Source organism: Lynx canadensis, chromosome A3, assembly GCF_007474595.2.
Source record: "Lynx canadensis isolate LIC74 chromosome A3, mLynCan4.pri.v2, whole genome shotgun sequence".
In the NCBI taxonomy this organism is placed as follows: Eukaryota; Metazoa; Chordata; class Mammalia; order Carnivora; family Felidae; genus Lynx; species Lynx canadensis.
In genome coordinates, this window is record NC_044305.1 from 27,802,455 (window position 1) to 27,814,797 (window position 12,343).

The following is a 12,343-nucleotide window of genomic DNA, read 5'->3' on the forward strand; positions in this document are numbered from 1 at the left end:
TGTCCTGCCTCCTTGACTAGGTTGTGAATCCGGCTGCAGGTGGCGTCCAAAGAATGCATTTGGAAATGGCCTAGTGGGGGAGGGGGGGTCCAGGTGGTGCTGTGGTTAACAAGCAGGTTCCAGAGGCCCCGGTAGGTTGCTCAACCTCAACGGAGTGAAGCTACATTGTTAACAGTTGGTGGTGTCTTTGACCCCTCCAAATCCTGAAGAATGATCCAGGCCTATGGAGTGGCCCGCCCATTTCCACCCCTTCCCATATCTCCCCACCGAGAAACGTGCCCAAAGTCAAACCACTTGTAAGTGATAGAAAGGCCTTGAACTTCAGAAGGCTGATGTTGCAACGCTGCGGTCTTCAACACCTGGACATAAACCCAAGTTTGTGCTTCTCAGCCGTGTGACCCTGGGCCAGTTATTTAACCCCTGTGAGCTCCTCAACCTCTCACGAAGTCGTTCAGAAAATGGAACCCGGAGAACATAAGCCCAGTGCCAGACACATGGTAAATCCTCCGTAAATAGAAGCTGCTTTCCAAGGCCCCATTAGCTCGAATAAGGAGCCACTGCTTGGGAGCCCCTGCCATGTGCCAGGCGCTGTGGGAGGCACTTGAGCGACATCATCTTCAGGAATCTTCTTGACAACCCTGCCGGACACACCATTATAATCCTTATTTAACAATTTGATGAGTCACCTGCCCCAAGTTGCACAGAGACTAAGCGCTGGACGGAGACGTAAACCCAGGTTGCCTGCCTCCAAGCCCTAGACGCTTTTCCACTCTAGGCATGTGTTCATTTGTGAAATGTTTATTCGTTTTTGAGAGAGAGCGCGACGCGCGACTGAGTCCAAGCATGGGAGAGGCAGGGAGAGATAGGGGGAGACCCCGAATCCAAAGCAGGCGCCAGGCTCTGAGCTGTCAGCACGGGGCCTGATGCGGGGCTCGAACTCACGAACCATGTGATCATGACCTGAGCTGAAGTCAGATGCTTAACTGACTGAGCCACCCAGGTGCCCCTTGTTCATTCATTCAATAATTCAACAAGTATTTATCGGGAACCTACAATATATGCCAAGCACTGTTGTAGTAGCTAGAGGGGCAGCAATGAACCGAACAGACACAACCCCAGTGCTCACGAAGCTGATGTCCTAGTTAGGGGAGCAACAGGCAAAACTTTTGGCTTTTCAAGGTGAGGCTGGTCACCCATGCCACCTGCCAGGCCAGGTGGGGCAAGTGTCTGATGCAATTTTGGGGCCAGGGCTAGACTTGGCTGAAGTGGGGGGCAGGGGAAAGGATCAGCACTAAGTCATTGAAAAGATGGGTATATGAAGATGTCTGCTGAGGGAAGCGGAGGATTCTGGAAGGAGAATGGTCTCAGAAGGGGCAGAGCAGACCCTCTGGGACCACTGGGACTGGAGTTTCCTGAGGACTGTCTCCCCTTGGGGTCAACAACACACAGAGTTACAAGCAGGTATTTCCATGAGTGATGATTCTGACTGCACTGAGGACACAGCCTGCTGTGGGGTCCCCAGTCTAGGGCTCCCCTGAACCTTCCAGTACAGGACAAGGGAGATCTGCACCTCACCCTGCACGGCTGCCCCGGGTGGGCACTTGGGTGGGCCCGGGCGCCCTCTTGTGGCTTCTCTTGTCTCTGCAGGGACCCCTTGCGTCCCTGCGTTTGGAGGGGCTTCCCATGCTTAGACCATTTCTCTGTCCCCAGCCTACACCTTTTTCCCTATTCCCAGCCTTACCAGCCTCCAGCCAAAGTCTGAAAAACTCAGTCACGGCTCTCTCACCTTTTCCTGCATAGATATCAGAACCCAGAGCTTGGGTGCCTGCAAGCCCCTTCGATCCTATCCTGGGACACAGCCACGTGGCGATGTATAGACATACCATCTGGTTCAAATCCTGACCGCATCACTTAGGGGCAGTTGTACAACCTGTGTGTGCCATAGCTTTCTCACTTTAAAAATGAGATTAATGGGGCGCCTGGGTGGCTCAGTCGGTTGGGCGTCCGACTTTGGCTCAGGGCGTGATCTCGCGGTTCGTGAGTTCGAGCCCCGCATCGAGTTCTGCGCTGACAGCTTGGAGCCTGGAGCCTGCTTCGGATTCTGTGTCTCCCTCTCCCTCTGCCCCTTCCCCGCTCATGCTCTGTCTCTCAAAAATGAATAAACGTTAAAAAAAATTTTTAACGAGATTAAATAAGACAATACTGGACAACTTGTCTGTTAAAGCCTCTCTCCTATCCCCATCCTGCCTGCCATTTTTCAGAATGACTTGCCAGCAACATTCCGGGTTAGATTCAGCCAATGGGAGGCAGCAGAAGCACCTTATTAATTCTCCAGTAGCAGCGGATTCAGTTTCAGTTCAGTTTTGCAGCCACCTTTGCAGATTTTTCTCTGAATACTGCCTCAGGACAAGAGGCAGCGGTGCTCTCCTGCACTTCCTGCAACTTCCAGACTCTCTGAAAGCTGGAGGCAACTTTCCCTAATCTTTATATTCCAACCCTTCCAGCGGGTTCCAATACTGAATATTATTAATCTGGGAGGGCTTCTTGGAGGAGGTGAGAGTGTTGGAATGATGCTAGGCCACAAAAGCAGAAGGCTTCCAGTGTTGAATAATTCCACCTCAGTGCCCATTTGGGCCCTGCCCTTCAGCTCACCTCTTCACAGTTTCCAGGGAGACAGTTTCCAGGGAGCTTGGAATCCTCATATTGATGTCACTTGGTAACCAGGAGCTGGTGGCTGCAGCCACCTCTCACGTTCTTTCCATCATCCTGGGCCCTCATCTCTGGCATGGGCTCTGCACGGCCCAGGTAGCGGGGGCCCAGCTGGGGAAGCACCTTCTCCCTGCTTCCCTTCTCAGCCAATCACAGGCCTCACAGGGACCACCGAGACTCTTGTTGATGGCGGTAAGTCCACAGAAAGTGCCAGATGGACCAGGGGCGGGGCACCCTCAACCTCCAGACCCAGAGGATCCTCCCGTTTGTTCTCATCCGTGGAGTACCCTGGGGTTCAGCGTGGATGGAACATAGTCCTGGCCCGAAGGGCTCCCAGCCTAGTGCAAGAGACAGAGCATACCTCATTGTTGCAACACGCAGATATTAGCATCTGTTACATGCTGCCGGCTGGGCCACAGACTAGCAAAGGTGTGGCTCATCCTTGCGTGGGGAGGATAGCAGATGCCGTGGTATCCAACTCACTCCTTAGCAGTCATCTCTAAGCACCAAAGGCTACTTCCTCTAAACTCTGCAGTTCTCTACCTGAAGGCTTTTCATGCCCCCAGAAGCAGCCCTCAACCGCAGGGAGTGAGTGAAAAAAAATCAACTTAATTCTCTCACCCTCCGTTGGGACAAGTCTAGGATGTGTGTCTCCCAGAGAGGCTGGACGGGACGGAGCTCAGGTGCCCAGAGGTAAAGGGCTCCAACACCTAACACCTCCTGGCCACTTCCCAGTCTCTTATCCCCACCCTTTTGCTGCTATTTCCTGGAAGCAGCTCCCAAATAAGCCATTCAAATCCCTGTCTCAGGTTGGCTTCTGAGGGAACCCAGACTGGCACAGGGAGGATGATTTATTACAGGGAAACAAAGTTCTGCGAAACTCGCGTTATACCTAATCATATGCAAAGCAGTGGCTGACCCAAGGGATGGGTAGGGGAGCTGTCTGCCCGGGTACAAGCAATGAGGGGGGCTGTTGTCTGTAAAAAAGTTAAAAGCAGTAATTTAGCTGACCAAAGGCCCGTCTGCTTTTTTTTTTTTTTTTCCAACGTTTATTTATTTTTTTGGGGACAGAAAGAGACAGAGCATGAACGGGGGAGGGGCCGAGAGAGAGGGAGACACAGAATCGGAAACAGGCTCCAGGCTCTGAGCCATCAGCCCAGAGCCTGACGCAGGGCTCGAACTCACGGACCGCGAGATCGTGACCTGGCTGAAGTTGGACGCTTAACCGACTGCACCACCCAGGTGCCCCCGGTCTGCTTTTTATTATCACTATAAACCGGCCATTATAATAAGCTTCAATGATAAAATTCTCCTCCCCCGTGAGACTGATGGCTCTTGCTGTCCCATGTCCCCTCCTTGGCACCCCACTGATGCCAACTGCACTGAGGACAGAGAAATTGATTGTGGGCAGAGGAGATGGGGGAAGGCCTCATGCAGGAGGCAGCATCGATGTCCTAAGCACACAGCACTACCTGCATTTCACACCTCCACGCTTTGCATATGCTATTCCCTTTTACTGGGACGCCTTTTGTGCCTCAGTTCTCTCCCAATCGTCCATTATGATGCAGTGCAGTTGGGTATCTCCTCCTCCAAGAAGCCCTCCCTGACCCCCAGCCTGAATTAGATTGCCTCCTCTGGGCTTGCACAGACCTCCAAGTGCCCCTATGTCATGGCAGTCTTCACACTGGGTTACCTTTGTGAGTTTTTTGGTTTTTTGTTTTTTTTTTTTAATCACAGACCGTGGGCTCCAAAGTGTCAGGAACTACAGCCTGTTCATCTGGGGCCTGGCTCACAGTTGACACTTAGGAATGGGTCTGCCCCTGGGGCACCTCTGTGCAGTCCGCGGTCTGCATCCCCATCCATGGCAACACAGCCTATGGAGGTTTAGTGAACGAATGAATGGGTGCATGGGTGGAATTTTCAATAACCGGGGAAGACATTTATTTTTTTTTATTTAAAAAAAAATTTTTTTTTAACGTTTATTTATTTTTGAGACAGAGAGAGACACAGCATGAATGGGGGAGGGGCCGAGAGAGAGGGAGACACAGAATCGGAAGCAGGCTCCAGGCTCTGAGCCATCAGCCCAGAGCCCGACGCGGGGCTCGAACTCACGGACTGCGAGATCGTGACCTGAGCTGAAGTCGGACGCTTAACCGACTGAGCCACCCAGGTGCCCCCTGGGGAAGACATTTAAAGCAGAAGAGACAGAGCAAGTAAAAGCAGGGAGGCTTGAAAAGTGCAGAGCTTCTCAGTGGAAGGGGTAAACGGTCTTAGGCCGCAGGCAACATAGCTCAGGAGTCCATCAGCTTCAGCACCACCCACGGTGCGGTCAACATACCTGCAATCTACCTCAGACACTTAGCTGGAATCCTTGCCGATGGGGTTCGAGAATCTGGGTGTCCCAGAGAAATCCTGTGAACAAAAAAATGTGGAGTGGCATGGGGCCAGCTAACAAAGTGAGGGGTGAACTGCAAAAAGGTGAGACCGGCCCCATTAAGTTGAGCCCACACCAATAATTCATTCACGTAGCATTCATTCATGCATTCATTCATTCAATTAGTGTCTATTGAGCCAGGAAGGCACTCAGATATACCTGTGCACAAGACAGATATGATCTCTGCTCCCTTTTTCACGGTCTAGTGGGAAGAGAGTCATGAAATTAACAAGCAAGCAAATAAATACCTGATATAAGGTCAGGTTATGATTAACACTTTGCAGGAAAGAAAGCAGGGTAAGGAAGGGATTAAAGAACAGAAGACATGGGGTGCCTGGGTGGTTCAGTCTGTGTAGTTTCTGACTCTAGATTTTGGCTCAGGTCATGATCTCATGGTTCGTGGGATTGAGCCCTGCGTGGGGCCCGGCACGGACAATGCGCAGCCTGCTTGGGGTTCTCTGTCTCCTCTCTCTCTGCCCCTCCCTCACTCGCACGCACACGTGCACCCTCCTGCTGTCTCTCAAAATAAATAAACAAACGTAAAAAAAAAAGTAGAAGAGGTTATCTTGGATGTAGCATCAGGGAAGCCAGGGAAGTGAGAGAAAGAGTCACTTAAAATGAAGGAGCAAACCACCCAGATGTTTGAGGAAAGAACATTCCGGGCAGAGAGAGCAGCACATGCAAAGACCTGGAGAACAGAACGTGTGGGAGAGGAAACCTGGTTAGGTAGCTACTGCAGTAGTCCAAGTATGGGATGCTAGAAGATCAGATCGGGGTGGAGACCGTGGAGGCGGTAGGAAGTGGTCAGATTCAGAATACATTTTGAGGGTAAAGTTGACTAGCTTTGCTTTTGAATCAGATGTGGGTGTGAGAGGATGGAAGTCAACGTTATTGCAGCCAAGAGTGCAGGGGATGAGAAGAGAGTTGGAGGGGATGATGTCAGAGAGAGGTAAGGGGTGTGTGTGGGGGGGGGGGGGTGGCGCAGACCATATGCAGGTTTCCAGAGACCATAGGGAGGACATGACTCTCCCTGAGTGTGTTAGGAGCCCTGGGAGAGTTTTAAGCAGAGGAGGAATGTGACTTGGCGTGTGTCATAACAGAATCTCCAGTTGCAGAGTGTAGAACAGACTTTGGGAGACAAGAGATGAACTCGGGCAGTTCAGAGGTTGGTGCAGACATCCAAGTCAGAGGTGATGGTGGCTTGCTATAGGGTGCTGACTGGAATGGGAAAACTGAATTTACTTCAGCAAAAACAGTAAGCGGATTTTGAGAATCTTGTTGAAGAAATAGCAGGTGGCAAAAATTATAGAGGCGCAACTGCATCTTCTTGGAGGAAGCGGCTTCAATTCTCTGGGCTGGTTTTGTCATCTGCAAAACGGGGACGATAATGGAACACACCTCGCAGAGTTGTCGATAGGGTGATGTAGAGGTTTGGGCACAGGATCCAGCACACAATAAACATTTAATAAACTTTGTCCTGGGAGCCAGACTGCTGGGTTCCGGTACCATCTCTGCCCCTCATCGTCTGGCTGAGTCATCTCGGGTCAAAATCACCCCTCTGTAAAACGGAGCTACCGTTAACGCTAACTGTATAGGGTTGGGTCGTGACGCTTAAATTAATGAATACACGTAAGGCATTTAGAATAATGGCGCACGTAGCAAGCATTGCATAAGTGCCAACTATTATTATTAATATATTTTAGTCATATTTCATAAACTCTTCCTCCACCAGCACATGCCCACCCTATTCTGAGGATGGGAAGTCTGTGGCTCAGAACAAGGTAGCCTCTCCTCGAGGACCTAACCTAGGATCCTGCGTGTGTGGCGATCTCTCCAACTCCCCGGAGAAAGGAGATTCCTGTTTTAAAGGACCCCGCCCCGCCCCGCCCCGCCCCGCCCCGCCCCGCCCCGCCCCGCCCCGCCTGCGAGCTGCGTGGCGGAACGTTTAAGCGCTGCGCTCGGGTTTCCAGTCGGCGCGCTGGCGCAACGGGTCAGGCGCTTGGAGTTACTTCCGGCGGCCGTGTTCGGCCCTCGGGCGTCTCCATTTTGGCCGCAGGTGGGGCTAGGCCTGGGCGGGCGGGGCAGCGGAGCGGAGCCCTCCGCGCTCTCAGGGCCGAGTCGTCTCACGGCACTCCTTCCCTTCCTTCCTCCCTCCGCCTGCAGAAGCCGGGGGAGCGCATGGCGGGCTTGGAGGTACTGTTCGCGTCGGCGGCGCCGGCCATCACTTGCGCGCAGGACGCTCTCGTCTGTTTCTTGCACTGGGAGGTGGTGACGCACGGCTACTACGGCTTGGGAGTCGGCGACCAGGTACTCCAGAGAGGCAGCCCGGGGTCAGGGTGGTGGTGGTATGGTGGTGGATCCAAGGTCCGGAGTTCTGGTCCAGAGCTCCTGGCCCTCCCCCCCCCCCCCCCCCCCCCGCCCCCGGAGTCCTGGCCTTGGGGCTCCTGGAACCTTCGGTATAGACAGCGGGTCGAGGAGCTCCTCTGCTATCCCAGCCCAGCGCCCCTCAACACAGCTGGGACAACATGATTTTGGAACCCAAGGACCAGAAGCTCGCTTCAGCATAGCCTGGCAGTCTCCCAGGCCAGGATCGTGTGGACCTGACGCCGAGACAGGGACGTAGCTCCCCTGAGCACTCCTCACCTGCCTGAACTCCGCCAAGCTCCTTCCCTCATAGCGGCGGGGGTGGGGGGGGTGCTGTTCCCAATATTGCACTCGAACCTCCACCAGATATCTGAGTCCGAGCACGTTTATGGGGGCCCAGAGAACATACACACCCTTATCGTTTTACTGAAGGGTCCCGTGCAGTCTGCTCACCGCTGTCATCCCCAGCTCAGGTTCTGGGAAACAGCCCCCCCCCCCCCCCCCACAGGTACACACCTGCACCCTGCATGTGAGGGCCAGGTAAGGTTACCTCCTCAACAGCTGCCCTACAGGGTCAGCCCCTCCTGCTCGCAGGTCCTCTGACTGCCTCTCCGAGCTGGGGGCCTTGCCCTCACACCCAAAGAGCCCCGGGATTGCTGGGCCCAAGCTCCTGCATAATTCTTTGCTGGAGCCTTTGTTCATCTTCTCTGCCCCTGCTTTGTGGCTTTCACCCTCCACATCAGCTTCCTGGTGAGAACTGGGTTTGGCCCCCTTCCTGCCCCTTCAGTTCTCTTCTACTTCGGCAGAGAAAATATCCTCCCAGCCTCACTCCCCACATACACGTAGGATTCCAAGCCTGCCCCTTCCTGTCACCGTTCTTCTCACCCTTGGAACCTGCATCAGCTCTGGGGAGCGGGGCACCTCACGCCTTGCATCTCTTATGGTGAGATTTTTAACCTTCTTCTCATTTTTCACTGCTTCAGTTCTCAAACTCCCTAATCCTGAGTGTCTCAGGTATACACTTAGCATCTCGGGTTTTCCTGTCCTGACACAGAGCTTCAGGGATCCCTCCTTAAATGCAGTTTGCACATCCTGAGCACCGAGAGGCAGGCACTCCCTTCCACTCCCTGCTGCCCCATTCCACCGTCCTGAGCAGTGAGCCAGACCGCTGCCCCATCTCACACTTCACACCCACCACCGGGAGTCAGATTAGAAGTACAAGAACTGTCATGGATGTCTGGCTTTTCTTATCCTCCTAGACTTCAAGTATCCCACGGGGACCCCAGATACACACTTAGCAGCTCCATCCCTACCCCCTTCCAGGCTCACACATACTTCGTCCCTCATGTGGCATCTAGGACTGGAGATACGGCTGGAAAAGAAGGGGCAGCCTCACACACACACACACACACACACACACACACACACACACACACTTGGAAGCAGAAACCATGTTTTCCTCCCAGATAGCTCAGTTCTGGGCCTTTCGGTCCATCTTGCACTTCACTTCCCTTGCCTTTCAGCATTCAGGCCTTGGGACCGGGTAGAGATGGCGCCCCGAAGTGTCAGTCTCCCCCCTTCTGGTGTATAGCGGCCCCAAGAGAAGCTGTTGCCTCACTTGCCTCACGTCACCTTTCTGATCTTGAATGGCTCTTCCACTTGCCCAGTCATGTCACCTCAGCGTGGCCTGGGAAGTCCAGGCAGCTGCGGTACAGGATGGTGCCGAATGCAGTGGGATTGGAGAGCAGAGGGGGAGGAACACTTATTTGGTCTGGTCCTGTCCTTGGGGCTCCTCTGTGGGCCTTCTGTTTCCCTGACCCCTTGCCCTGTCCTTCAGCTCTAACAGGTCTGCCCTGCTCTCTGCCCCTCCTCATGGACCTCACCTGGTTTACTTCCAGCTAGCTACTTCTGGTCTGACAGTCAGAATCTGTCCCCCCAGAACAGGAACTTGTTACAGAGGGCCTGTGCGACTCCCTTCTCCCCATTTCACAGGGACGTATCAACACAGCACATCAGCTCCCAGCATCGTCCCTTCACACACCCGTCCACAGCTCTGAATTGCTTTGACAGCTTAGGGACATCAGTTCCTATAGGTCATTGCCTCCTTCGGCATCCTCCCCTTGCCGAATTTTCAGGTGAACTGTGCAGAAAGAATGCGATCTCATTCTAATACTGGTTTAAAGAACAGAAAAGGTCCTTCACTGATTCCTAAAGGTCCATCTAATTCCACTGTGTTCATGGTGCCACGTGTTGAGTTCATACAGGCCAGAAAAAGCTGCCAGCCCCAGATATCTTACGGAAGGCCAGGGAGGGTGGGGAGGAAGGTTTGAAAGGCACTGCCCACTGTCCATGTGTCCCCCGCCCCAGTGCTAAGTCCTGCGTGCCTTCTGGGGATGGGTGTTTGTATTGCACACTGGTGTGTCTGCTTCTGTGCCCTTTGTCACAAGTGCTGCTAAAGCTCACATTGCACTTCCCCTTCTCTAACTGCTGCTTGAGTCAGCGTCCCCTGGAGCAGAAGGCCTGTAGAGAGGCATCTTTCCTATCAGTTTATTTAAAAGACGGTTTAATTGTCTGCCTTGAGACCAGCAGACTCAGCTGAGACCAACAGTGTTTGCCATGCCTGGAGGATGTTCATGTTGTCTCTCCAGCCACCTCCTGCTCCCCACCCTTCTAAGGGTGATAAGAGAGAGGAAGGTCCTGGAAGTATGTGCCTGATCGTTTAGCATATTGACAGTTAAATACAAAGTTGTCTGCTTTTCTCTTTGGTTTTATCTCCTCTTGTTCAGGGAAATGGCACATGTAAAACTTGGTTAGAGTGAGGCCATTGGCTTCAATAAAAATTGACTGTTTGAATTTGGAGCACTTCCTCGAAGTGAGTGCCGCTCCTCCTAAGAGCTTTACAGAGGTGTCAGGTGGGTCAGGTAGCAAGGGGTTAGAGATGGCCATAGGTAGAAGTCAGAGAATCTTGTTTCCTGTTGGAGGAATCTAAAGATTTTGACCATAGAGAGAAAATGCCCAAGATGATGTTTGTGTTTCTTTGGGTGGATTTTAGCCCAGAGACCCTGGGATGAACTCATGGTCACTGAAGAATGCTTAGGATTTTGCCTAAGTGGACAACTGTCTTTACTTTCTAGGGGCCAGTCTGGTGGACCTGGCTGGGAAAAATCTCCAGCCATAGACCAAGCAACCAGGAGCACTGAAGCCCAAACCCAGCTGTGCACCTGACTTACTGTGACCTTGGGCCCTTCCCAGCCCCTCTCAGCCCTTAAATTTTTCACCTGAGGGTGTTAAACTGTATAACCATATACTTTGGCTACTTTCCAGCTGCAGCTTTCTGGGGGGCCCGATACTGATGTCAGTGCCTAGAAGACAGTTGAATGCCATGTTTGGCCTGATTATCACCAGGGCCAGTCCCTCTTGGTCCCACCTGTTTTTCCCATTATCAGGGCAGCCCTTGGGCTGGTACCATCAGTTCCCCGGCAGTGAGAGTCATAGGAGAGTGAGCCTAATGAATTATCTATACTCCGAGGAAGAATTCTGGTGGGTTAAACGCCGTATGTGGTGGATATAAACATAAATTCAGAGGCCTCTGACAGAACAAAAACGAGGCATGTTGTCAAATTCTTGGCTTCCAAAGTAAACCTTAAATCCACGGCACTAAACCTATTAACAGGAAATCTACCCGGTTGGATGTGGGGGATTGTTTCTCTTCATCACTCAGTGGACTGTTTTGATTCGTTTCACTTGCGGTTTTTGTCACTCTCGTTTCTTTGCTTCAGGCCTGTGAGTTTCCTTGTCATCCAGCCAGATTTTAAACCGTGCCAGTTGCAACATCTTAAATTGTATTGGGGACCACTTCCCCCTTTGGATTCCTGAGCACTAAGGGTGACCAAAGAGGAGAGGCCCACAATTCTCGGCCTTTGACCTCCCATTGTCCTTGGTGTGTGTAAGGGCTGCGGTGCCCATTTTTGTGTTTTGCTGTTGTTTTTCATCTTTGGTCCAGCTTCTCCCAACATACTCTCCTGAGTACAGAGCTTCCCAGTCAGTCCACTTGCTTGTGTTTAGCCACATAAATAGGTATCCATGAAAAAAGTATATAGAGTGTTTTTGTGTGTTTTAAAAATTTTTTACATGAGTGAATACCTAGCTGTAAATCACATTTTTTTTTTTAATTTTTTTTCAACGTTTTTATTTATTTTTGGGACAGAGAGAGACAGAGCATGAACGTGGGAGGGGCAGAGAGAGAGGGAGACACAGAATCGGAAACAGGCTCCAAGCCATCAGCCCAGAGCCTGACGCGGGGCTCGAACTCACGGACGGCGAGATCGTGACCTGGCTGAAGTCGGACGCTTAACCGACTGCGCCACCCAGGCGCCCCTGTAAATCACATTTTTTCTTAATTTTTAAGAACAGTTTAAGTTGTATTTTTGACTAATATCTGTATGATGCTACAATTTGATCTAGTTTGTTTCTTGTAACTCCTATATAGTATTCCACTGTGAGCATATCTTTTCATTTCACCTCCACTTTGGTGGAGGTTGTCGTCATGACAAGGTTGTGATGAAGATCCCTTGTCATGACCCCTGTGCTTTTGTGCACAGGGTTTCTTCCAGGAAGAGAGGTTTGGGGTCATAGGGTGTCAGCTTACCTAATCGCACCAAATACTGCCAGATTGCTTTCTAGAGGGGTTGTAGGAATGTAAAGGGCCACCAGCGGTGTCTGAAGGTTCACATTCTCCCCACACCCACATGAACACCCGGCCAAAAAAAAAAAAAAAGAAAAAGAAAAATGGATAATACCCGTCTGATGGTTGTAACCTGGAATCTCATTATTTCC

General features: G+C 51.9%; 1 protein-coding gene across 1 annotated transcript in view; it reads left to right on the forward strand.

Moving 5' to 3' along the window:
* Nucleotides 1–7,168: 7,168 nt before the first annotated feature.
* The window catches only part of PSMF1 (proteasome inhibitor subunit 1), a 42,216-nt gene continuing 37,041 nt past the window's right edge, over nucleotides 7,169–12,343 (forward strand). The window contains exons 1-2 of the mRNA XM_030309889.2: nucleotides 7,169–7,199; nucleotides 7,307–7,450. Coding sequence (XP_030165749.1) covers nucleotides 7,322–7,450 — 129 coding nt within the window. The 5' untranslated portion in view covers nucleotides 7,169–7,199; nucleotides 7,307–7,321. The remainder of the gene's footprint in view (nucleotides 7,200–7,306; nucleotides 7,451–12,343) is intronic.